Raw genomic sequence first — 25,184 nt, 5'->3', positions numbered from 1 at the left:
CTCCCCTCAAAGGAAAACCATTGTCTCCAAACTCAGCCCTTTACCTTTCATCCCAGACTCCCTGTGGTCACCCTTCAGCTAGCCCATCATCTGGAAACCACTGATTTGTGGGTTTGCCCTGATCACTCAGATGGTAAAGAATCTGACTGCAATGTGGGAGATCCCGGTTCGATCCCTGGGTTGGGAAGATCCCCTGGAGAAGGGAATGGCTACCCACTCCAGTATTCTTGCCTGGAGAATCCCATGGACAGAGAAGCCTGGTGGGCTACAGTCCATGGGGTCACAAAGATTCTGACACAACTCAGCGACTGACATACTCCTTGGGGCAGGAAAGGAAGGAGGCGACATTGAACTTGACCCATGGAGCTGCCATTCTGGGTCAAGTGTGATTTTGCTCCTGGTTTTACAGGTGAAGAAACTATGGCTCTGAAGAGCAGTAGTTCACTCAAGATCCCACCACAGTTCTGAGTTGTGTGGGGTGCCAGTGTGCCATGCTCAGTGTGAGCTGGGCCCCAAGTGGGCAATCAGTGTCATCTGTGGAATGAACGAATGAGGGGAGGGAAGAAAGAAGGGAGGAGCATGAGACAAGGTCTATGGCTCAGAGGTGAACTGCATGCAAGGCCAGCAAGCCAGGCTATCTAGTCTCAGAGGTGGGGAGGTATTCTCTAGTCCACAAAATTTCAATCACTCAACAATCATGACTGTGTAGCAACAGTGGCTTCCAGGCCCTGGGTTCAAGGGCATCTGAGAGAGCACGGGCCTGGGCCCCCAGGGAGCTCCCTGGCTAGTGGAGAGACAGGACAATAAAAACAGGACAAATAACTCAGTCATTCCAGACAGGGGAGGGAGGAGGAGTTAAAGAAAACAGGTGTGTGGGGATGCGGAGGGGAAGGAACCTTATCTGTGCTTGTCTGGGAGGAAGTGGCACCTAAGTGGCACCTGGAGGTGGAGGGCTGGCCAGATGTCTGGGCTAGGGACAGAGGCAACTAAGGAAGAGGGTTCAGGCAGAAAGACTGGCAAGTACAAAGGCAAACTGGCAACAAGTTCAGGGAGGGATCAGCGTGTCTGGAGTAAATGGAAGGGGCAAGAGGGGTGAAGGGCTCGGGTGCCACCTCCTCCAGGAAGCCTTCCTTATCCCCGAGCTTCCTCCGCTCTCCTCCAGCTTGTTCCACCGCAGCGCGAATTCCACAGGTCCCGCTCAGGCCTCCTACCCTGTCCGGACCGCGAGTCCGGAGAAGGCCGGGCCGGCTCGGATTCCCCTCTCCGCATCCCCGCGGCGCCCAGTTGGGCGCTGGGCACCCAGCGCGCACTCAGTAAATATTTGTAGAGCGCACTAGAAGGAATGAATGAACCCATTGGGCGCCGCTGGGGGGAGGGCGGGGCCGAGGGCAGGTGGGAGGCCGCGGGCGCGGGAGGGGCCCTTGGAAGCCCGTCCTCCTCCCCCTCCTCCTCCTCCTCCCAGGCCCCAGCGCGTACCACTCTAAGGCTCCTGAGGCGGCCTCTCGTACGATCAAGGGCGCGCGGGGCTGGGTGAGCGACCTGAGGCCCCTGCTCTGAGCGCCGGAGTTCGGAAGAGGGTGGGTCCCTGCCGCTCGAGAGCAAAAGCGCGAGAGGAGCCAGAGGAAGGAGCGCCCGCTCGCCAGCCGCCTCGCCGCCTCCCCGGCACTCGCTCTCCCGGCTCCTGGGTTTGCTGGCTGCTCCTCCCACCCGCGCCCGCCTCCTCGCTCGCTCTCTCGCCCGCTCGAGCCGGCTTTCCAGCCCCGTGGTGCGCCCGGGCGAGTGCGGGGCGAGGGGCCCCGGGGCCAGCACCGAGCCGGGGGCGGGGGTCCAGGCAGAGCGCAGCGGGTCGGGGAGGGGCCATGTCCGGCGCGGGCGCAGCGGGACCCATCTGCAGCAAGTGACCGAGCGGCGTGGACGGCCGCCTGCCCCCCTCTGCCACCTGGGGCGGCGCGGGGCCCCGGTGCCGGGTGCCCGGAGCCCGGGTCGCGCGTAGAGCCGGCGAGATGCACATGCGCTCGCTGCGCGCCGCGGCGCCGCACAGCTTCGTGGCGCTCTGGGCGCCGCTGTTTCTGCTGCGCTCCGCCCTGGCCGACTTCAGCCTGGACAACGAGGTGCACTCGAGCTTCATCCACCGGCGCCTCCGCAGTCAGGAGCGCCGAGAGATGCAGCGCGAGATCCTCTCCATCTTGGGCTTGCCCCATCGCCCGCGCCCCCACCTCCAGGGCAAGCACAACTCGGCGCCCATGTTCATGCTGGACCTGTACAATGCCATGGCGGTGGAGGAGGGCGGCGGGCCCGACGGCCAGGGCTTCTCCTACCCCTACAAGGCCGTCTTCAGTACCCAAGGCCCCCCTCTGGCCAGCCTGCAAGATAGCCACTTCCTCACCGACGCCGACATGGTCATGAGCTTCGTCAACCTCGGTGAGTGGAGGCGGGAGGGAGGGGGTGCGCATCTGGGTCAGGAGTCGCTTTGGGACAGGGAGGGGGCCGCTGCTTATATCCAGCCCGCCCATCTCTCCACTCTTGGTCGTTAGCAAAACTGCAGCGCTTGGCCAAGGGTCTCCCTCTCCCCTGCCTTAGTGGACCCCTAGCCGCGCGCGCCGCAGGTAGGGCGAGCCGGGCTCATCTGGCCTGTGGGAGTTTGGGGGGAGTAAGGACCGGTCTGAAGCCCTCTCTGGGTTAAATCGGTGGCCGCACCTCTGGGAAAGGAGGCGGCGGGCGGGCCGCGGCTCAGTTCAAAGCGCGGGGCTCGGTCATGTGAGCTGTGCCCGGCCGGCTCGGCCCGCGCTACCTGGATTTAAAGGGCCCTGCTCCGCGAAGCTGCCTTCCCGCCCTTTCTGAGCCCCTCTCTGCTCTGCCCGGCCCTGGCATCGCGGACGTTGCTTCCCATCCCGGCCCTGGCTAGCCCTACCTGTCTCCTCCCGGTGCGCCCGCCATAGCGTGCAGCGAGCCCCGGGCGCCTCGGGGGCCCCTTTCCTGACCGCTGGGCGCCCCCCTCGCTCTCAGCTCTCCTGGCTGGAGCTGGGGAAGAAACATGGCCATTGCGACCTTTCTATTTTAAATATTTAATGATAGGTCCCGGACCGGCAGAATCCATTTTCAGCGTTTATCACGTGTGGCGCGCAAACCATGGCTTTCGGCTAATGGGTGGCGAGGGATTTCCCAGCAGACGCCGCCAGGGTAGGCTAGGGGACCCGGCTTCTAACCAGAGCCCCGACGACCCCGAGGCTGGCGCTGCGGCGGGGGCGCGATGCTCCTCTTCCATCTGTGCACGCACACTTACCAGACTTGCTCAAACTAACCCCCGTCTGCGCGCTGTAGGGCTGATGATCAAATATTTGGTTTCTGAGATAACACGCCCCGATAGCGCTGTTTCCTGAGCCGCTTTCATTCTACATGTGTAACTTGCTGCGAAAATACGTACGAAGTCAAGACAGCAAACTCACGCCCACCGGCGCTGTGTCAACAGGGAAATAATGGTCCTAAACCCCCTCGCGGGGCACCCGAGGCGTGGATGGAGGGCGGCGGGAAGCGCGGATCAACCTTAGCGCTTCTCGCACCAGATAAGGTCCCTGGAGTTCCCGGGACGCCATTGTCTGTCCTTAATAATAGCCCCAAATCAAATAGTGAAACGAGTTTCAACGAGAGCACGGGGTGGGAGGTTTAGATGCCAAAATGACTTCAAGAAAGTTTAAATTATACTAGGCAGCTTGTTAGAATGAGGCAACCCCATATGTCCTGATTTAGAACAATCTCCAAGATGTATGAGGTGGAAAAAAGCAAGGTGCAGATCAGTGAGGTTACATACGGTGCGGTATATCATCCTTTCCCACTGGGAAAGACACCATGGACTGGAAATAGATTTCACTGGGGGGCGGGGTGGGGGGGTGCGGCAGGGCAGAACTGGGTTGGGGCCTTAGGGATTGGTAGTTAAGGCCAGATTTTTTTCATTGTCTGCACTTATGTCTGTGTGATCCCCCCCCCCATGTGTATTTGTGACCTATACCAGAGACTAAAGAAAAATCCCAAATATGTACATATAAATATATCAGTTAAAGCAGAGCTCGTTAGCCATCCTGAAGCCAGGGGTTAACCAGGGCCCTTTCTCTGGCTGGGGATTTATGGTATCTTTTCTGTTCTGTTGGGTACCAGCGACTCTCGGTGAAGGCAGCAGGTCCCGGTGGTGGCCTTCAGAGCCTGGCTGAGGTCATTCGAAAGGTATTTGTAAGCGCTGGCTTCTGTGGAGGGCTCTGCAAACCCACTACTTTGGAAAGGACCCTACAATTTACGGACCAACAGCCTGGCCAGACCCAGGCTCCCCCCATGCCAGAAAAGGACCAGAATGCCAACTGGGCACCTCTGGGAAACTTGGGGCAGGGCTGTTTGCTCCCCCATGGCAGTGGAGAGCAAGCTGGAACTTGTCTGGGAAGGCCACAGCTGGGTGGTTTTCCTTCTCTGGCTGTACACACACCTTTCAACCCGTTAGCCACATTTCTTTCATCTTGAAAGGACAAAGACCAGCTTGTCTGAGCCTCTTAATCAGTCGGGCTGGCTTTGGGCTTTGTGGGACAGTCCTGACTTTCTCAGGTCTTGCTTTCTGGAACATCACTCCAAATTAGATGGCAGAGTGGCTTTTAACAGAGTGCCCTGACCTTGTTTTCTTTCTTTCTCGGCCCCTAAAACTCGCGGTAATTAGTTGGGTGAAGACCTGGACTGCAGTTGGGCCGGACACTTCCTGTAGATGTTTCTATGGTTGCCCTTTAATTTCTGCTCCGCAGCAGCATGGGAACAAACCTCCGATCTCTTCTGTTCTGTGGGGGTTCCGAGATTTTGCTCAGGAGGGGCTGGGGTAGCAGTGGGGTTGGAGGGAGGCGTGTAGGAGACTTGCTTGGAGGCTGAGAGAAAACACGCAGTTTTTCCTTGGATTGCAGTTCATATTGACCTGTAACATACAAAGTTTTCTAAAGGCGTGTGTTTAGTCTCACACTTTAACTAAAAGTGAGAAGATGTCATTTATTCATAGGCAGCTACCTCTTGTTATCATGCAGGGGACCCAAGGGGTCTGTTGGGGATTGTCGACAGAGACCTTGAAGGCAGACTGACCTTCTCCACCACCCAATCCTTGCCCCAAAGCCCCCTCCTCCTTCCACCACCCTTTTCTCCCTTACTGCATACCCCTGCTGTCCTGCAGTGCTTGGGGGACTTCAGCCTGAATTCTGAAGGCTTTTGCAGACCTGGTACGTTTCTTCTTCCCTCTGTCTGCAGCCAGACTGGTTTTTGTTCCTGCAAGTCATTCTCCTCAGAATTCATGCTTTTTGCCAGGCTGGAGCGGATCTAAACTAGAGAGGGAACTAGAGGAGGATTTATGACAAAACCAGGTGCTGAGAATGAGGACCTCAGACCGCACCTTGTGACAGTACAATAAAGCCCGTGTAACGCTAGCTGAGCTGCCAGACGGAGACTCGCATCTTCCCAGCCTGGGCCTCTTAAATTCAATGGCGAGATTTGTAAACTGGTTTGGATTAACAAGCCCCCAACTCCTCTGTGTAGATTTAATTTTGGAATTCAAAACAGGCTACCCTCTTTTAAATTGTACCCAGGCAATGTGAGTTCTGCAAACCGAATCCAGCTATAGCTGCCCCCCACCCTCTTTCTTTGGAGAAATTCAGCAGCTCTTTCTGGAATCTTCTAAAGAAACCCCTGGCACTGGGGGTGTGCGGTACACGTCCCTCTCTGGTCCAGGTTATGAAGGAACCAAATTTGTTTCATCTTCGAAGTTAAGGTTAAAAAAAAAAGGAAGTTGGAAACCTGTCCTCATTGGGCTCAGGGTCTAGAAGAGGCTTTTGTTAATGTAGCCGAGGCACAGGGAGGAGGCTGTTCCGTTTTACTTTTATTTTATACCATCTGGCGATCCTTTTTGTTGACAAGTGTTTGGCATTAAGATCTCTCCTTTTGCCCCTTCAGAACAGGCCCTACCACTGTAGAGTATTAGAAAAAGATTCAGTTACAGTTTAAAAATTTCCTTCAGGGAGTGCTTGCCGAGGGAGCACGGGCTGCAGGCACTCGCAGCTGTAACCTGGCTTGTGTTAAAATTTGGAAAGGGCTGTCCCGCATTCCAGCGCTCAAGCGCCGGCCCTCACTGGTGAGCAGCCAGAGGTTAATATAGATGTCACCCAGCCTTCCCTCCTTCTCTCTTTCTGTCTTTTCTGCAGAGCGCCGTCGCTATAGGAGCGCACCAACAGCTGTGTTTTCAGTAACCCTTTCAACATCACTTCTTTTAAACCTCATTTTCCTGCTTATATAAATCAAAGATCTTCTCCCCCACCCTCCTCCCAAGGATATATGTGACCCAGATTTGAACTTTTTGGATCGTCTTTGTAGTTCCCTTCTGGAATCAGAGCAGGTTAAGGCCAAGCCCTGGATGCCAGCTTGCATGGCTGTTTGTGGTTTTGATTCCAGAGTGGTTGATTCCAGAGTTGTCACTCGGTTGCGGGGTGGCCCTTGAAGGGGGTGAGAGAGAAGACGTATAGAAGCAGAGGGGGGTTCTCTGCTTGCACAGAGAGAGGAAACAGCTTCTGAGATGCAGCTCCTGTGAGCTCTAGGTCGGGGCCTTCCATCGTGCCGCTGCCTGTCAAGCCTCTGCCGAGATAAACACAGCTGGCCCGCGATCCCTTGACCACCGGCGTGCCTGCGATGTGAGCGAATATCACATGTCCGCTGAACTCGGAGAGAGTGATGACTTCATTCCAGGGAGAGCCTCATCTAAATTGATTGATCACCCCTATCACTTTAATATCATCCCCCCCCACATGGGGTAAGGTCATATTTGGCCCATTGCGAGAATCAGAGTGTCCTAACACTCTCCCTGTCTCCACCCTTCCCCAGCCTGCCCGTCCATTTAACCAGCTGGAGATTTTGAATGGAGAGCCCTTTGGAACAGGCGACTGACCCCATTCATTTTTTGGTGACCACCTCTTCAGACCTTGCTGGGGGCTATCGGCGTGGCTGGTTTGTGGCAGGGGATGCTGGAGTGCTTTGCTTTAATTTGCTCTGGCAGTGTCACCGGGGTTAGGGCACAGGCAGGGATGTGTGGGACCTGTCATGTTATTGTCAGAAGGAATGCGAGGATTAGCCTTTAAAACGTGGCAGTGGGAGAACACTGCAGCTGTGTACACTTATTATAGAAGATTTAAGTCCCACTGGTAAAATCAATATATTGAATTGCTTGACCCTCTGCTTTTAATTAGTTTCAATCAAATACGCCGGTGTCATTTTGCCTCCTCTCGCCTTTCTAGGGTGAGGAAATACCAATATTTACATAGAAACTGTTAATTTGTGGTGCAAAGGAGAATGCATTTAGCTTTGCACACCCAAATTGCTCCGATGATGTGAAGGATACCAGATCGGCGTGGAGGCAAGCGGCGATATCACCTGGGTGAGGGACTGGCCACATCAGGGGTATTTGCTGCCTGGCTCCAGGATGTGCTCTCAGGTGCCTGGACCTGCAAGCGCAGTGTGAAGGTGCGAGTCTTTCAAGAAACTAGCCGAGGCTGACTCTACAAGCCAGACGTGCCGCGGTTCACCCCCGCCCCCATCATCTAAAATCTTTTCTCTTAAACATTCTTACGGAACTGTGAAGCGGAGCGGCCACTGCCTTCCTGGTTGTTTTGAGTCTGTTCTCCCAGCCTGCTGGGTCCTTTGTACCGGGCGGCTCAAGGCACAGTACTTTATTTATTCCAGAGCTTCAGAGGCTTTTCTTTCCAATTCCTAAAACAGTTTATGGAGGAAGGGGGTGCTTTCACTGCAAATGATCCCATGTACAACCACAGCTATTATGCGAACCGTTCGGTATTAGCTGTGTGTTCAGCTGCAGTTGAATTCTGGGTTTTGCAGCAAATGGCATTTGACAAATATTATTTGACAAAAAATGTGACTCGATATTTCTTAATGTGGAACAGATACTTCCCAGTTAACCTTCTGTGGGGAAAAGTTGCCCAAATCCGACGTGAAAGGCAATGTGGATGAATACCAGGGCTGCCTCTGTGTGTTCCCCACCCCTCCAAAGTGGAGTGTTTATGATTTGGGGGGATATTAGTAGTGCATGAAGCTTGACACTTACTTATGTGAAACTCAGAGTAGCATGTGCAATGCTGTCCTTTCAACATTTGTGTCGGGAGGCATTGCTGGGAGCCGAGAAAAGCCTTAGCTGATCCGAGTGGAGTGGATTGAATTAATGACAACTCTGAGAGCACCAGTTTTAGGGTAATTGCTTTATTGTTTTGGAGCCAGGGTGCTTATAATCTGGTTCCTGTACAAACATGTTTAACGTGTGTTAATGCATTTGCAAACCAGAGCCTCTCAGCACAACCCTGCTTTTCATTAATTGATGTCGGTAGCATGGTACAGTATTTCAAAGAGCTGGCCAAGTATAAACTGTGTTTCCAATTTCCTTCCTTTCCTGTGTTTGGAATGCCAATGTTAATTTGTTCCCATGAAGGAGCAGGGGCTGCCAACTGCGGCTTTCTATAAAGGGCTTCACGGTGAAGGCTTCCAGCCCTCACTGATGCTTGGGGCTGCCTGGCCAAGTTTCCTGACACTTTGCAGCTAATTCTGGGTGATATATGGAGTGGGGGGTTGGGGGGCTTCACTGCCGTGTAGCGGAAGTTCCTGGTGACAGCGGAGGGTGTGACTTGGCGAGAGAGAACGGCACGGCATCCACACTGATTCTCTTTAGACACAGCTTAAACCCCTGTGTCTCTTTCCACTATGGTTGCATTTTAGCTGTGTGACCTTGAGCAAGTTACTTACTGTCTCTGAGTTTGTTTCTTCATTTTAGAAAGCTGGATAGGCATCTTCTCCTCCACAGTGCCTCATAAAGACAAAATCAAATCTCATGTGGGTAGAGTCTGGTACACAGTAGGTGCACAATAAATGGTGAATCTTGTTTCTGTTTTGGTGGCCAGATCACCATTCACGTTGGTATAATAGTCCAAATTTCAGTTTTAAAGTACTTGATCTTAAAATACCAAGATTAAGCCACCCACGTTGTTTTAGAGATATGAAGAAAATGGCCCTAAAGATGTACATTTTTGTGTACACCCATATACTCCTCACACATTCATTTTTTTCTTTAGAGATCAGTGAAATTTGAGCACATAAAACTTATCTGAGGATGCTGCTGCTGCTGCTAAGTTGCTTCAGTCATGTCCGACTTTGTGCAGCCCCACAGACGGAAGCCCACCAGGCTCCCCCGTCCCTGGGATTCTCCAGGCAAGAACAGTGGAGTGGGTTGCCATTTCCTGTAGAATCTAATGCTGGGGCTTCCCAGGTGGCTCAGTGGTAAAGAATCCAACTGCCAATGCAGGAGACCCTGGTTTGATCCCTGGGTTGGAAAGATCCCCAGGAGAAGGAAATGGCAACTCACTCCAGTATTCTTGCCTGTGAAACCCCATGGACAGAGGAACCTGGCGGGCTACAGTCCATGAGGTCACAAAGAGCCGGACATTACTGAGTGGCTGAGCACACACTCAGAGCCTAATGCTGACTTGCTCTCGATTTTAGCATCAATGGCTATTTAAAAATTTTCCTCCTAGGGCACCTGAAACTTGAATGAGGGCTGCACAGGAACTGTCTGTACTGTCCTCGCAACTTCCCTGTAAATCGAAAATTATTCCAAAATAAAAACTTTTTTATTTAAAAAACTCACATTACTGACATATTTCTTCCCATCTCTTCCTGGAAGGCGGTCAAAGTACAAATAGTCTTTTCCTTCGAGGGAGTGACAAGCTCAAAGCATTCATTAACAGACCGGCACAACTTCCCCACTTTTTATGGGAGCAGGTGCAAGGCTGCCCGCCCCCCATTCCCCCAGCTAGGGTTGGGATAACAAATCCCCGAGTGGATTCAGTGTGTTTGGAAGCCTCTGGAGATCAGTGGACGGCGGAGGTCTCCAGGGCCTGAGATGCAGGGTGGGCTTTCTCACCCAAGATTTCCCATAAATTCTCTTCAGTTCTTTCTACACCATTTGAAAACTCTTGACTTAGCGAGTATTAAGGTTCCCCACATCTTTGAGGTCATGTGTTATTCTTTCACTTCTTTATCTCCCCAGAGTAGCTTTCAAGTTTCAATCTTCTGTTGTCTGGCTTAATTAAATTTGGCTGTGAATAAAAACTTGCAGTGTTTCCAAAATTGCGGACTTGCACGTTTTTAAACATTGAAGTTAGGCCTGTACCATCTTGTAATGCCAGCCTCTCTCCTGCTTTCACATAGTTTGGAAAAAAAAAAGAACCCAAGCACTTAGCATGGCCATCCACTTAGAATGGTCCCTGAGCTTGTCTGCCCAGTAGTTTCACCACGCACTCAAAGGCAGGCGGGTTATTCTGTAGTTTCGATGACTTGTGTTCTGGCCTTCAGTAAAGGACTCTCCTCTTGACTGTTTTCTCAGGCATTCTTCCTAGCCTGCTCTTGCCCTGCCCTGCAGAATTCTCATGGCATAGAAAGTGTTCAGACATCGGCAGTTTGTGTGCATGAAAGATGCAGAGCTGTTCTAAGGCAGTGTCTTCTGAGTGTGTGTGTGTGTTTTAATGTTTATTTATTTGGCTGTGCTGGGTCTTAGTGCAGCATGTGAAATCTAATTTCCTGACCAGGGATCAAACCCGGGCCCCCAGCATTGCGAGTACAGAGTCTTAGCCACTGGACCACCAGGGAAGTCCCCCTGAGTACTTTTTAGTACCGAATCCCTACTCATAAATCTTTGAGTACACACCCAAAGTAGAAATAGATCATATTATTACTCCTGTTTTAGGATGATTTGTACTTTATAAAACAAAGACTAAAAGAGAAATCTAAGTAGGAGGCACTAAAGATAAATACAAAATTCTGATGCTCACTAATACACATTTTAACTAATGCATCATTAGTAATTAGTGCAAAGATTGCAAGTTTAATTCATTAGTAAGACAAATGTAATTTTTGCTACCACTAAAATTTTCAACGTGATGGAGTTTGGTCTTTCAAAACTCGCTGTTCAGCAGTTTGGAGGCAGCAAGCTAAAGGTCTGGTCCTAAATTTTGATTATTTTGATCCTTCGTCTAGTCAACATCAAGAGTTCACAAAGAACTCCATGAATCTTGGTAGTTTGAAATCACAGAGCCTTGTTGTTCTCTTGTTATAGGTGCGCTGTGGGTTGGCAGGGTGCTTTGCACGTCGGGCGGGAGGGCGGATGCTCAGGACTCCAGGCTGATAGAGCTGCCACCCTCTTGAATGCCACCAGTTACAGTACCAAAGGGAAAGACAGCATGGCTTGTCCCTGGGCTTTTCATCATTCCAGCTGGAGGCAACATGGGTGCTTCTGCCCACATTTCATTGGTCAGAGCCTGTCACATGGCCAGACCTGACCCAAAGTGGCAGGAGATGACAGTCCCATCCCAAGCTTGGAAAGCGAGAACTGGGAAATGGCACTCATGATGAGCACACTGTTGTAAGCAAAGGTGCTCTCACCAGATGAAGTTATGGGAACAGAGCAGGTGAACTGTTGGCCGCCTTACTGAAATAACATCGGTATTTTTCAATCTCATCCACTAGTTATACAGAGATTTTTTGAATCCCCATCTTCCCTGACGTTTATCAGTTCTTGAAACTTAGTTGAGAGTATGCTATTTCCCGCCCCATGTCCCACTGGATCCCTCTTGCCTACCCTAAATCCTTGCACCCCATTTTGGAGAACAGTGTTTCTGGAAGCGTCCCGATCACTGAAGTATTCACATGGTTGGACAAGAATAACCACTTCTCTCCCTTCCCTTGTAAAATGACTCGCCTCTTTAGGACCTGTCTTTCAGCAAAAGTACGCTTCAGCTGCCCTCAGGTTCACTAGCCAGAGAATCAAGGAGCCTGACGCTCGTCTTGGCTCAAGAGGTTCTTGCCCTCCTGGCTGGTGTTTGTCTGAGCTGTACAGGTGACTGCCTTGTCATGAGGTCCGACTTTTCCTTCAGAGGCACCTCCTTGTCCAGGCAGGGTCTCCAGGCAGGGTCTTCCAAAGCTGAATCTAGACACTAAATGTCAGAGACTCCTTCATTATCTAAATGTATCGCTGAAATAAATCATAGTGATAACGTGGGAGGGTTGAGATCTTTCTGTAGTGCTAATGGATTTATAACAGCCTTCCTTATCAGGTTCCACTCTCTCTAGTTCTGCATAGCAAATCGTATCGTTCCCATTTTAAGGAGGAAGAGGCTACAGGGCCCCGGATTTACAGAGCTAGAGAGTGGTGAGGTTGGCCTTTGAATCCAGCTCTTGCTGAATGTAAACCCATCCACGCTTTCTTCCAGGGGCCCAGTGGAGGTGTGTGAAGGGTGGAGATGGAGCACAAGGGTAGTGGTGATGAGACCACCAGAACAGCCTCTCAGCCCTTGACCTTGACTTTGTGGTTCCGTGCTCTGAAGAGGAAGATAAAGATAAGCAGCTCACACCTTCCCCGTCATTCTCCACCCTGCTGTGGAAACTCCCCTCTGTTCTGTCTCTGTGCATTAAGAATTATTGACAGGGTCAAGGGCCCTGAGTGCCTGTTTACTGGGGTTCCTATGTGTATCCCATGCCCCACTGATGGGAAAATTCCAGAGGCAGCTAGGGACTGATATTTTAATAGCAATACCTCAAGACACTGTGTGGAAAGGAGGAGGTAGTTTTTACCACATGTATGGAAATAAATATTGCATACTGATTGTAATAGCATCAAATAACCATCAGTCTAAATGTCCATGAGTGGGGGATTGGAGAAATAAATTTGTGATAAATTTATTTATACATGAGACAGAAGGGGAATGCAAGAACTTCTTTTTTTATGTATCAACTTCGACTCAAAACAGAGTGTCAAGGAGAGAAGGCCAGTTGTATAGAAGGATGTTTAGGGTGTAAGCATTCCTCATAGTGTCACAGTAGACACACACAAGATCACCAGGTAATACTGTCTTATCGTTGGGCGAATACATATATGGTAACATTATGGAAACATATGGTCACAGAACTTATACCAGCCGCCTTTAGGGAGGCAGGAAAGGGATGGGATTTTGGAGCAATTTTAAATAAACTTCGACTATTCTGGTTGTCTCCTTTATTTTAATAATAAGACTGGACTCCCCCACCAAAAAAAAAAGAAAAGTAATATTGGACTTCCCTGGTGTCCAGTGGTTAAGAATCCACCTGACAATGCAGGGAACACGGGTTCGATCCCTGGTCTGGGAAGATTCTACATGCCGTGGAGCAACGAAGCCCATGGCCCACAACTACTGAGCCAGCACTCTAGGGCCCGTGTGCCACAACTACTGAGCCCACAAGCCACAACTATGCCTTCACACTGTAGAGCCTGTGCTCTGCAACAGGAGAAGCCGCCACTATGAGAAACCCATACATCTCAGCTAGAGAGTAGCCCCTGCTCTCCACAACTAGAGAAAGACTGTGCCCGGAAACAAAGACCCAAGGTGGCCAAAAATAAGTAAATAAATAATTTTAGAAGCAATATTTTTTAATGTGTTTTAATAATAAGAAACCATTGGGAAGTGCAGTGTGGTATTCTGGATTGAATCTTGGAACAGAGCGAGGACAATAATGGAAAAACTGATGCAATCTGAAAAAAAAATTGGGAGTCTAGTTAATAGTAATCCATTCATGTTAAATTCTTAGGTTTGACAAGTGTCCCGCCGTTAGGGAAGATGTGAATCTCGAGGGAAGCTGATTGAGTATACACGAGAACTTTATACTGTCTTTGCAACTTTTCTGTAAATCTAAAGTTTTTCTAAAACAAGAAGTTTACAAGGGGAAAAAGGAAGCAACCGTGATATTGACTCCTGCTAATTCTTAGTTGTTTGAAGGCAGGAGGAGAAGGGGGCAACAGAGGAAGAGATGGTTGGATGGCATCACAGACTCGGGACATAAGTTTGAGCAAACTCTGGGAGAAAGTGGAGTTTCGGGGAAGGACAGGGAAGCCTGGTGTGCTGCAGTCCATGGGGTTGCAAAGAGTTGGAGACCGCTTAGCGATGGAACAGCAAGATTTTAGATGTGGGTCCCTAGATATTAGTCGCGTTTTCCTCTGCATTCAGGGCTTCCTTGGTGGTTCAGATGGTAAAGAATCTGCCTGCAAGACAGGAGACATGGGTTCGATCCATGGATCAGGAAAATCCCCTGGAGAAGGGGATACTGGCAATCCACTCCAGTATTCTTGCCTGGAGAATTCCATGGACAGAGGAGCTTGGCGGGCTACAGTCCATGGTTTTGCAGAGTCAGGCACAACTTAGTGACTAAACCACCACCACCCTCTGCCTTCTTCTCTGTGATTACATTTCTCCAAGCCCCAGTGAACCAGAAAGCTCTCCCACTGGATACAGAAGAGTCCTCACTGAAAGCTCAGCCCTGGGTTGGTTCTTGGCAGTGTGGACCTGGGGAGCTGTCTTAGAATGTGCTCAGGATATCACGCCCCGAAGACCAACAGCTCATCGATCCACAGAACCATTAACCCGAAGGGCCTCAGCCAGCAAATGAAAGCCCCATGTGGCAGTGTCCTGAGACCTCTAAAACTCTCTCTGCCTCCCTTCGAGAGATGCCCTGTGTAAAGCAGTCCTCTGTTTATAAGCAAGAAAGGGAGTGGGTGGGTGGGTCGTATCAGGTCTTTCAATTCTCCTCTTGGTCCTGAACTCTGTGAAATGTGCCCCCCGCCCCCCCGCCCCCCGCTCTCATCTTCCCCTTCTCAGATTCCTTTTTCTGATTGACTTGACCTAACATTTGACGAGGGAGAAGCCCTTAAAAATGTCAGTGGGGGCCTCAGAACCTTCCAGGGCTAGTAAATGTTTATAGGGTGGAGGCACTGGTTGGTCATTTCCTTTAGGAGGAAACAATAAATGAAGCTACTTGCCTTATACCTACTCACCCCTGAGCTCTTAATTGTCTTAATATACTGGTGGGGGATGGGGAAAGGGGATCCAGAAGTCTCTGGGTCTCATGTGCCTCAAACACCCTAGGAACTTGGAAGCGGCCTTTTCAGGTAACTTTAAAGCCGAGTTTCCAGCCTCAGCACTGCTGACGTTTTCAGCTCACTCTTCTCTGCTGGGGGGAGCGTCCTGTGCGCTGTAGTAGAATGTTGAGAAGCATCGCTGAGCCCTACACACGAGCTGCCAGAAGTTGTGACAAACAGCATGTTTCCAAACATCTATCGGAGGTGCCCTGCAGGGAATGGCCCCCGATTGAGAACCACTGGTTTAGGTTTGATGTCATCGTTTTAGTCGCTAAGTCGTGTCCGACTCTTGCAATCCTCTGGACTGTAGCCCACCAGGCTCCTCTGTCCTTGGGATTTTCCAGGTGAGAATACTGGAGTGGGTTGCCATTTCCCCCTCCAGGAGATCTTCCTGACCCAGGGATCAAACCTGTGTCTCCTGCATTGGCAGAAGGATTCTTTACCACTGAACCAACCATGGAAGCCCTGGTTTAGGGTACCTTTCCTCAAACTTGGAAATTAACTTGGAAACTTTTGCTTCAAACCCATCTGCCCATGGTGATGAGCTGGGGCAAGACTGATGGATCATTTTCCAGTTGAAAGGAAGACAGATTGCAATCAAAATGTGAGCCCTGTCCTGGAATCCCAGCTCCGCCTGGATTTGAAACACCCTGGAGATGAAAAGGAGGTCAGATCTCTAAAGTCTCCTGGGAGCCAAAATATTTTTACAGTACCTTCTGCCCAGTGATTCTAAAAAATGATTGAACACACACTTAGAACTGGTCTCTCTTTGTTTCCTTCCCCGAACTTTGCTCCGGAGGAAACAGGGCAAAACTCTCTCTCTTGCAGCTTCCCTGGTGGCTCAGATGGGTAAGGAATCTGCCTTACCAGTACCAGAGACCTGGGTTTGATCCCTGGTTTGGGAAGATCCCCTGCAGGAGGGCACGGCAACCCATACCAGTATTCTTACTTGGAGAATCCCATGGACAGAGGAGCCTGGCAGACTACAGTCCATGGTGTCGCAAAGAGTCAGACACGACTGAGCAACTTTCACTATTCCCTGCTGTCTCTCTTACCTTCTTTCCCTCCAGCAGGTAACTTGCCAGGGGCAAGGGGGTGCCAGGAGCACAGAAGCTGCAGTTTCTATTTCTCAAGGCAGCTCAGAGCTGCAGTAAATAAAGCGGGGAAACCCACTAATTTTTGTGCAGGCTCTGAGCAAAAATGACTTGCTCAGTTTTTAGAAAAGAGTGGTAAAAGAAGAATATTCCGTGATGTGGAAATGAGATGAAATTCAGGTTCCAGTATCTTAACTGGGTCTCCTTTTGTTTGCATCTTTTCTGTGGCTGTTTTCATACTCCATCCACGGAGTTGAGTGGTTGCTACAGAGACGGCACAGTCTCCGAAGCCTAGAATATTTTTTATCTGTCCCGTCAAAGACGTTTACTAACTCTTGCTTTAGAACATCAATAACCCTCTTCCTGGGGAAAGGTAAATAGTAAAAAAGGAAAAACCCCGAGTTGTATCTGCCTCCTTTGTTTTCTGCGGACATCCAGTGACGCACAGATACCCTTTCTCTTCCAGGATGTTAGAGGGGCTCCTCTGAGTTTGAACAAACTCTTAGTTAAACAGATTTGAACACTTTCTGGCATCTCTCATGTGGGGTGTGCATGCATACATGCTAAGTCTCTTCAGTCGTGTCCAACTCTTTGCAACCCTATAGACAGTAGCTTGCCAGGCTCCTCTGTCCATGGGATTCTCCAGGCGATAATACTGGAGTGGGTTGCCATGCCCTCCTCCAGGGGAATCTTCCTGACTGAGGAATTGAACTCTTATCTCTTACATCTCCTGCGTTGGCAGGCAGGTTCTTTACCACTAGCGCCACCTGGGAAGCCCCTTGTGTGGGGTGGGCATCATAAATTCCCATCAAGGAGATCAAGGAGACTGCACAGCTTTTCCTAAATTTGCTTCTTCCCAGCAGCCCCCTCCCAGTCCTCTTTTATTTTATTTTTTTAATCTCCAAAAACATCTCAGTTGGTAGCTAAGACTGACTCTGAGGTCAGGCATGAGTTAAATCCCACCTCTGCTACTTGTTAGCTCTGTGACCTTGGGCAGGTTATTAGACTCTAGGTCCCCATTTCCTCCTCCGGGTTCGTGTTGGCGCCTGCCTCCCGGGCTGCTGGGAGGATCTGCCCCTCCAATGTGGGGGAGTGGCGGTGGAGAGCTGAGCACAGTGCCCACAGGGCAGTAGGTGCCCTATATGTAACATTAGCGGCTGGTAGTGATGCTGTTACTTGCCCGGCCAAAACTTGGACCACCCTGGAGCTGGCCAGCCCGTGCAAGTCCTCCTGCTCCTCTGCCTGGCGTGTGGGGTGGTGGGATGCACCGCCGCCTCCTTCTGGGGGTGGGAGCTGCGTAGACACATATCCCACCTGCTGAGTGCTATGGGACCTGGGATCAGGTGGTCCTCCCTTGGCTGGATGCCCTGTGGTGAAGTGCAAAGCTGGTCTCTGTTGACTGAGCACGAGGCAAACCAGGAATCTGGCCTTCTTATTACTTATTACGGATCCTGTTATACTAGAAAGTTGCTTCTTGCTGATGGTAATCTGTGTTTATCGATGCGGAGTTTGAAGGAAACACCCGATGGTCAGGACTAGCTTTCGGTAAGCCCTCCAGCTTACGACGCAAACATCACTATGACTGGCCTATTTTAAAAAATGAGTAATAAGGATTTTATAGTAAAATTATACCTTTTTTCCTGAACGATGTCTGTGTCGGACTTAGTGGCATTTCCTGTGTGTGTATGCTAAGTTGCTTTAGTTGTGTTTGACTCTTTGCTATCCCATGGACTGTAGCCCGCCAGGCTCCTTTGTCCATGGAATGCTCCAGGCAGGAGTACTGGAGTGGGTTGCCATGCCCTCCTCCAGGGGATCTTCCCAACCCAGGGATTGAACCCGCATCTCTTATTCCTCCTACATTGGCAGGTGAGTTTTTTACATCTAGCTCCACCTAGGAAGCCCAGGATTTCCTTGTCTCACCTCATTTTTTGAGGTGATTGACATTTCTTCACCTGAAGTGAGGACCTACCCATATACTGGTCACTCATCAAATCGCACGATTTCCACATTTATTTTTATATGTGAGGAAACTGGGGCTTGGGGGTGAAAAGTCACTTGCCCAGCTTTGGGGGCAGCAGGTCTGCCTGGCTTGGAGTCCCAGGTAAAGGTGTGTGACCTTGTGTGAGTGACTGAAGCACTCAGGTGCTCCTGGCCCCAGCTTCTGTCTTAGTTGCCTTGGACTCCCAGAACAGAACAGCACTGCCTGGGGAGCTGAAGCATCACATGCTTATTTCTCACAGTTTTGGAGGTCCAAGATCAGGGTGCCTGCTTGGCTGGGTTCTGTTCTGTCTCTGGCTTGTAGACGGCTGCCCTCTGGCTGTGTCCTCCCAAGATAGAGAGAGAGCTCAGGCCTCTTCCTTTTTCTATAAGGGCTGTTGTAAGGATCTGGGAAGAGAGCTGAGCACGGTGCCCACATGGCAGCAGGTGCCCCACATGTAACATTAGCGGCTGGTAGTGATGCTGTCACTTGCCTGTCTGCCCAGCCCTTCATGACCTTGGCTAAACCTCATCATGGCCCAAAGACCCCATCTCCTAATATTCGTCTATTGAAGGTTGGGGTTCCACATATGAATTTAGGGAGGCCCAGAGCTTCCCGTATAGTGCTGGTGGTAAAGAATCTTCCTGACAATGCAGGAGACACAGGAGACCTGGGTTCAATCCCTGGGTTGGGAAGATCCTCTGGAGGAGGAAACAGCAACCCACTCCAGTATTCTTGCCTGGAAGATTCCATGGACAAGGAGCCCTGGTGGGCTACAGTCCATGGGGTCGCAAAGAGTTGGACACAACTGAACATGCATGCAGGCAAGACAATTTAGTTCATAGCAGTTTCTCTTGTACATGGATGACTTAGGGCCCAGGGCAGCAAGGATTTAATGGGATGAAGGCAACGATCTCTCAGTAAATGGGGGCTGCTCCTGGGACTGCCTTTGGAGCCCAGACTGGCTGCAGAGTCTCTTCATGGTCCTTCTGTGATGGCCTGTTGTCTTGATTTGTCCTCATTGTGGATGCCTGTCACTTCCTCTCCAAGTCCAACCTAGTCCTCACATTGAAGACTCTGCATTTTCCTAAGGGGGCTTCCCTGGTGGCTCTGCAATAAAGAATCCGCCTGCCAGTACAGGAGATGTGGGTTCAATCCCTGGGTCGGGAAGACCCCCTGGAGGAGGAAATGGCAACCCACTCTGGTATTCTTGCTTGAAAAATCCCATGGACTTAGGAGCCTGGTGGGCTACAGTCCATGGATCCCAAAGAGCAACTGAGTACATTCATCTAAGTTGTTTTACATTTGAAAAACTATATTTATATTATTTATTCATCTCCCGTTATAGATTTTGATGAGGCCTAGACGTTTTGAAAGTGTGATGCTGCATTTGCCCTTTTGTAGGGGCTAGGCTAAAGGTAGTGGGTCAGACAGAAATTGGACAGAGTAAAAATTACCCTTGGAATTCATTAGGAAGATGCCACTTTGGAGATAGACACACTCTGTATGTTAAGTCCCTACTGCTGGATTTTCTTCCAGCTTTGGGATAGATTGTGCTTCTTCCATGACACATGAGATGACACAAGTAGCTTTAGTGTAGTGTCATATTGTACCAACATACTTATTTCTAAACACTAGCACCACTAGTGCCACTTTCACGAATAGGAAGTACTGCAAGATATATGCCTCCCAAAGGCTTCTCCTTGCTTCTGTGGACAGGAATGATGTCTCTTTTAGGACTTTTCTAAGTCAACACTTGTCTAACAGTGGCTTCGGCTTTAAAATCATATCAATATCTCCCATAACAGCAAGTCTTCAGTGACATGATTCCAAGTTTGGGGTAGCAGCTCAGTGATATCATCCAGGAATCCATGAACTTTCCTCCTTGCCTTCACCATCCTCAGATGCCTTATGGCTATTACCTCACGGTCACAAGATGGCTGCTGCAGCCCCAGACAACACATCTTCATATACTCCCACATTCAAGGCAAGAGAAAGGGGAAGGGCCCAAAGAGCTCTCCTTGCTTGCCTGTCTCCTGGCTTTCCCTAGAAGACGTCTCTGTAAGTCCCTTGGCCCATACTGGTTCGCAAGGCCTGATCTTACTGCAAGGAAGGATGGAAAGGTATGAAACTGGCTTCTGGCCCACACAGTAAGAGGGAAAGTATGGGGATGGAAAGTGTGTTGGAAGTGTTCATTGAGTAACCACATTCAAATATTAATAATCTAAGTTGTTTGTCTCTCCCTCTTTGTTTTTTCTGTGGTATATAGTTGGATTTGCACAGATTATTTGCACATGATTTCACTTAACTCTGCACTATGCACAAAAAAATAGGAACCCTAAACTGGTTGCTTCCCAAGTGGTGCAGTGGTCAGAAATCTGCCTGCCAATGCAGGAGACTCAAGAGATAGGGATTCAATCCCTGGGTCAGGAAGATCCCCTGGAGAAAGAAATGGCAGCCACTTCAGTATTCTTGCCTCAAAAATTCCATAGACAGAGGAACCTGGCAGGCTACAGTCCATAGGGTCGGAAAGAGTCAGACATGACTGAGCATATGCTCAATATATTGCTTCCATATTTAACAAATTAGTTGCAAAGTCTCCATATAATAGTGTGCTACAGTGAATATATACAGAAAGTAGGTTGCATGTTGGCATTAACTCAACCAGACCCTCTGTAGCCTGTGGACTTCAGTTTCTCTTTAAACTCAAACCTGTGAGTAGGTGCACCTCTCACCCTGACTTTGAAGACTCCATGGGATTCTGGTCAACAGCCAGTTGTTTGCTGAAAACTCCTTTATCACCATCTCCTTAGACTAGTAGCGAAAGTCTTGAAAGTGATCTGAGATGGTCAGCATCCTTGTCCCCTGTAAGGAAGCAGAGGCCAGGTAGGGTTTGGACTGAGTTCTGCTTGTGGGATAGGAGGCTCCTATCTCCCTCTGGGAAGAGGATGAGCAGATCAAGATACTTAAGACATTTTAAGAATTTGTGTCATTGTTTATGACCGGAGGGTGGAGAGCAGCTCGGACCCAAGGCTTGCCCATCCTGGTCGAAACCCTGTTTGTATCCTGAAAGCCTGTAAGAACTTTTTCCAATAAGTCGGTTCCGGGCACATGGGTTACTTCTGCTTGTTTCCAAGAGAAATGGAAACGAGAGACTTCTGGTTGGAAGAGATGATCGGGGGAAAGGATGTAGAGGTATTTTCAGAAATTGTTTCTGGGCAGTGTGTGTTTGCTGTGAATAACATTATATGTAACAGAATTCTTTGGTTGCAGACAACAAATATATCTTCAAACTAGTTTAAGGAGAGTAAAAAGAAAATCAATGCATGCCTAAGACTTGGGATGACTGATGCTGAAAGTACCTGATGCAAAGAGCTGACTCACTAGAAAAGACCTTGATGCTGGAAAAGATTGAGGGCAGGAGGAGAAGGGGGAGACAGAGGATGAGATGGTTGGATGGCATCACCGAGGCAATGAACATGAGTTTGAGCAAGCTCCAGGAGACAGTGAAGGACAGGGAAGCCTGGTGTGCTGCAGTCCATGAGGCCGCAAAGAGTCAAACTTAGTGGCTGAACAACAACACTTTGGAAAGGACATAGCAGCAACAGGTCCTTAGAGAGCCATCATCTCTATGTCCATCATCTCTGCACTGAATAACTTTCCTGTGACCTCTCTGCCTCACTGTATTCCTCTGGTACCCTGCCTATTGGGAGAAAGATGCCACCCACACCAACTTGTATTTATGGCTCTCTGGCTAGCCACATATTTGCCTTACCAGCGTCCCTAGTGGGTTGGAATGGCCATGAGATGCTGGTCTAACCAGTGAGATAGAAGAGGAAATCTGCTGGGAATAGAAAGGGGTGGGAGGTGGTTTTGAAAACTATTTTGCTTCCTGGTGAGTAACAGATAAACAAAGGAACACTCTATCCTTTTCTTCCTTTTCTTACCTTGAATGTGGTCCTATGAAGATGGGATGTTTGGAGCCATGGCAGCCATCTTGTGACCCTTAGTCAACAAGTCTAAGGACTAAACGTCAACATGCAGACAATGGCAGGGCAAAGAGAGAGAAGAAACTTGAGTTCCTGAGGACTCAATTGAGCTACAGCACCCAACTAAAATTCCTGGTTAAGGACTCTTAGACAGCTTGAATTAAATATTCACTCATGAATCAGTCAGGTCTAGGAGGTAGACCCGGAGAAGGCAATGGCAAGCCACTCCAGTACTCTTGCCTAAAAAGTCCCATGGATGGGGGAGCCTGGTAGGCTGCAGTCCATGGGGTCGCTATGGGTCGGACATGACTGAGCGACTTCACTTTCCCTTTTCACTTTCACACATTGGAGAAGGAAATGGCAACCCACTCCAGTGTTCTTGCCTGGAGAATCCCAGGGATGGGGAAGCCTGGTGGGCTTCCGTCTATGGGGTCACACAGAGTCGGACACGACTGAAGTGACTTAGCAGCAGCAGTAGCAGGAGGTAGACCATGCTACATAAAAAAGGTTTCTGAGAGTTAGCTTTTGGCCCTTTGTGGCTAGATTGGGGAGTTGGAGGCGTGTATAGTATCCAATTATTGCTAAGTTAGTCATAAAAATAGTAATAATCTTAGTAGCTAACATTTGTCAAGGGTGCTAAGCACCCTTTATCCTCTTGGCCTTTATTGCTTATTTAATTCCCATAACAGCCATTTCAGGTGGGGGCTATGACTATCCCCCCTATTTTGGAGACTAGAAAGCTGAGCACAGAGAAGCATCAGCTGGCCCAGAAAGTGTATTTGAATTTGGGAGTCCAGTTACTTAATCTTGATCCTGAGCTTCACCTCAGGCTTCAAGGATGGGTTTAGAACAAGTGAATAAACAGCTTTGCTGTCATAGGGTCACAGGTCAGGGCACTAGGCCGCCACGCAAGCGTTTCCCAATTATTTGCTTTAGGTAAAATCTTCCATTTATTTGATTATTGATGCTTCTGAAACCAAGAAGTCTTAAAATTGATAAAGGTGGGGGCTTCCCTGGTGGTCCAATGGCTGAGACTCCATGCTTCCGATGCAGGGAGCCTAGATTCAATCCCTGGTCAGGGAACTAGATTCCACGTGCTGCAACTGAGAGTTCAAATGCCACAACTAAAGATCCTGCGGAGAAGGCAATGGCAAGCCACTCCAGTACTCTCGCCTAGAAACTCCCATGGATGGAGCAGCTTGGTAGGCTGCAGTCCGTGGGGTCGCTAAGGGTCGGACACGACTGAGCGACTTCACTTTCACTTTTCACTTTCACACATTGGAGAAGGAAATGGCAACCCACTCCAGTGTTCTTGCCTGGAGAATCCCAGGGAAGGGGGAGCCTGGTGGGCTTCCGTCTATGGGGTCACACAGAGTCGGACACGACTGAAGTGACTTAGCAGCAGCAGCAGCAAAGATCCTGAGCTGCAACTAAGACGTGGCATAGCCAAATTTTAAAAAATCAATAAAAATGTTAGTATCTTTTCCCCAAAGAGTTGGTATTAAATTAATCACACCTCTTAAAATAGGGGAACTATGGTGACAAATACTTCTTGAGTAGAACTGGAGATGTTATTAACAAAATTTTATTGAAGTGTAACGTGTACAGAAGTGCACACATCTAGAGGAGTTAGGAATTTTCACAAAGTGAGACACTTTCAGACACTCAGCTGTCTGAGTATCAGTGCCTGGATGCAAGAAACAGAACGTGACTAGCTGCCAGGAGCCCTGTGGCACCCTCACTCACCAGCAGCTGCTGTCTTATCCTCTAATGCCATAGACTAGTTCTGCCTGTTTTAAATCTTAATCCATTTGATTGCACAGTAGTCAATCAGTCTTGTCCCACTTTTTGTGATCCCATAGACTGTAGCCCGCCAGGCTCCTGTATCCATGGGACTTGAATGGGTTGCCATTCCCTTCTCCAGGGGATCTTCCTGACCCAGGGATTGAACCCAGATCTCCTACATTGCAGGCAGATTCTTTACCCTCTGAGCCACCAGGGAAGCCCTTTCGTACTTCTTAAATCCTACTAATCATTTCCAATGAGTTGGAAAGATGACCCCTATTCAGACCTGATTCATGTAAACTGGACACTCACATTGGAAATCTGTTTGCAGTTACATTCACCAGAGGACTCACACTGTAATTTCAGAACCATTGTTTGGTTTGATCTCTGATTCTCCCTCTCTTACCAGAAATAGTTTCAAGGGACAACAATGCAGTTTTCAGGATGTTTTGATAGTTCAGCTTGGGAAGGCAAGTTCAGTTTGTTAAAATGTGAGCATGAAATGAATGAGGGTCATTTTTTTTTTTTAAGATTTAAAAAAATGTGAACCATTTTTAAAGTTGTTACTCAATTTGTTACAATATTGTTTCTGTTTTTTACGTTTTAGTTTTCTGGCCATGAGGCAGGTGGGAGCTTAGCTCCCTGACCAGGGATCAAACCGATAACCCCTCCACAGGAAGGCGAAGTCTTAACCACTGGATCACCAGGGAAGTCCTCTGAATGAGGGTTTTGGTTTGCTGGTTTCTGCCAGACTCCGCCTGCCGGTCCCCTGGACTGGCTTCTGCACATCTCTTGATTGTCCTATTTGCAGATGTGGAAGCTGAGGCCTCTGTAATGAGAGTTTTGCTCCAAGTATGTGGGTTTTTAGAGAAGACTCTTATTTTGAAAGGGAGACAGGCGCCCAGCATGAAGGAAACGCAGAACAATCTCTTCCTTAGCTGCACCTGCACTGCTCGGGCCTAATGAGTTTAGGTTGATGGAACCCAGACCTCAGGAAGGATTATAAATTCTCATTTGATTTGATTTGCCTCTAAAATACCTTAAACCAGCTGTGCCTGCCCAGCTGACCCAGGAGTCTCTGCCTGCTTTGGGGGAAGGTCTGGGCAGGCACCCTCCTGTCCTGGGGGAGGGGGCGCAGGCTCCCGTGGTGCCTCTCCCGCCCCAGCCACTCCTAGGGCCTGCTCTAGCCTGGCATGTGTCCCTGCCATGTCCCATGATTGCTGGCCTCTGTCTCCTGAATTCTCACCACAGCCCCATAACTGGGCGCCTCTTTGTGTCCCCACCTTATCTTATTGAAGGGGAAGCTAAACCTCCCAGAGACGGGTTCGCAGGTCCCA

General features: G+C 49.5%; 1 protein-coding gene across 1 annotated transcript in view; it reads left to right on the top strand.

The window, feature by feature from the left end:
- Positions 1-1,475: 1,475 nt before the first annotated feature.
- Positions 1,476-25,184, top strand: part of BMP7 (bone morphogenetic protein 7) — an 88,468-nt gene continuing 64,759 nt past the window's right edge. Inside the window, exon 1 of the mRNA XM_055434388.2 lies at positions 1,476-2,421. Within this exon, the coding sequence (XP_055290363.1) occupies positions 2,004-2,421 (418 nt within the window). The 5' untranslated portion in view covers positions 1,476-2,003. The remainder of the gene's footprint in view (positions 2,422-25,184) is intronic.

Source organism: Moschus berezovskii, chromosome 15, assembly GCF_049115385.1.
Source record: "Moschus berezovskii isolate FMDL1 chromosome 15, NW_MosBer_1.0, whole genome shotgun sequence".
Classification (NCBI taxonomy): domain Eukaryota; kingdom Metazoa; phylum Chordata; class Mammalia; order Artiodactyla; family Moschidae; genus Moschus; species Moschus berezovskii.
This window is presented reverse-complemented; position numbering and strand designations above follow the sequence as displayed.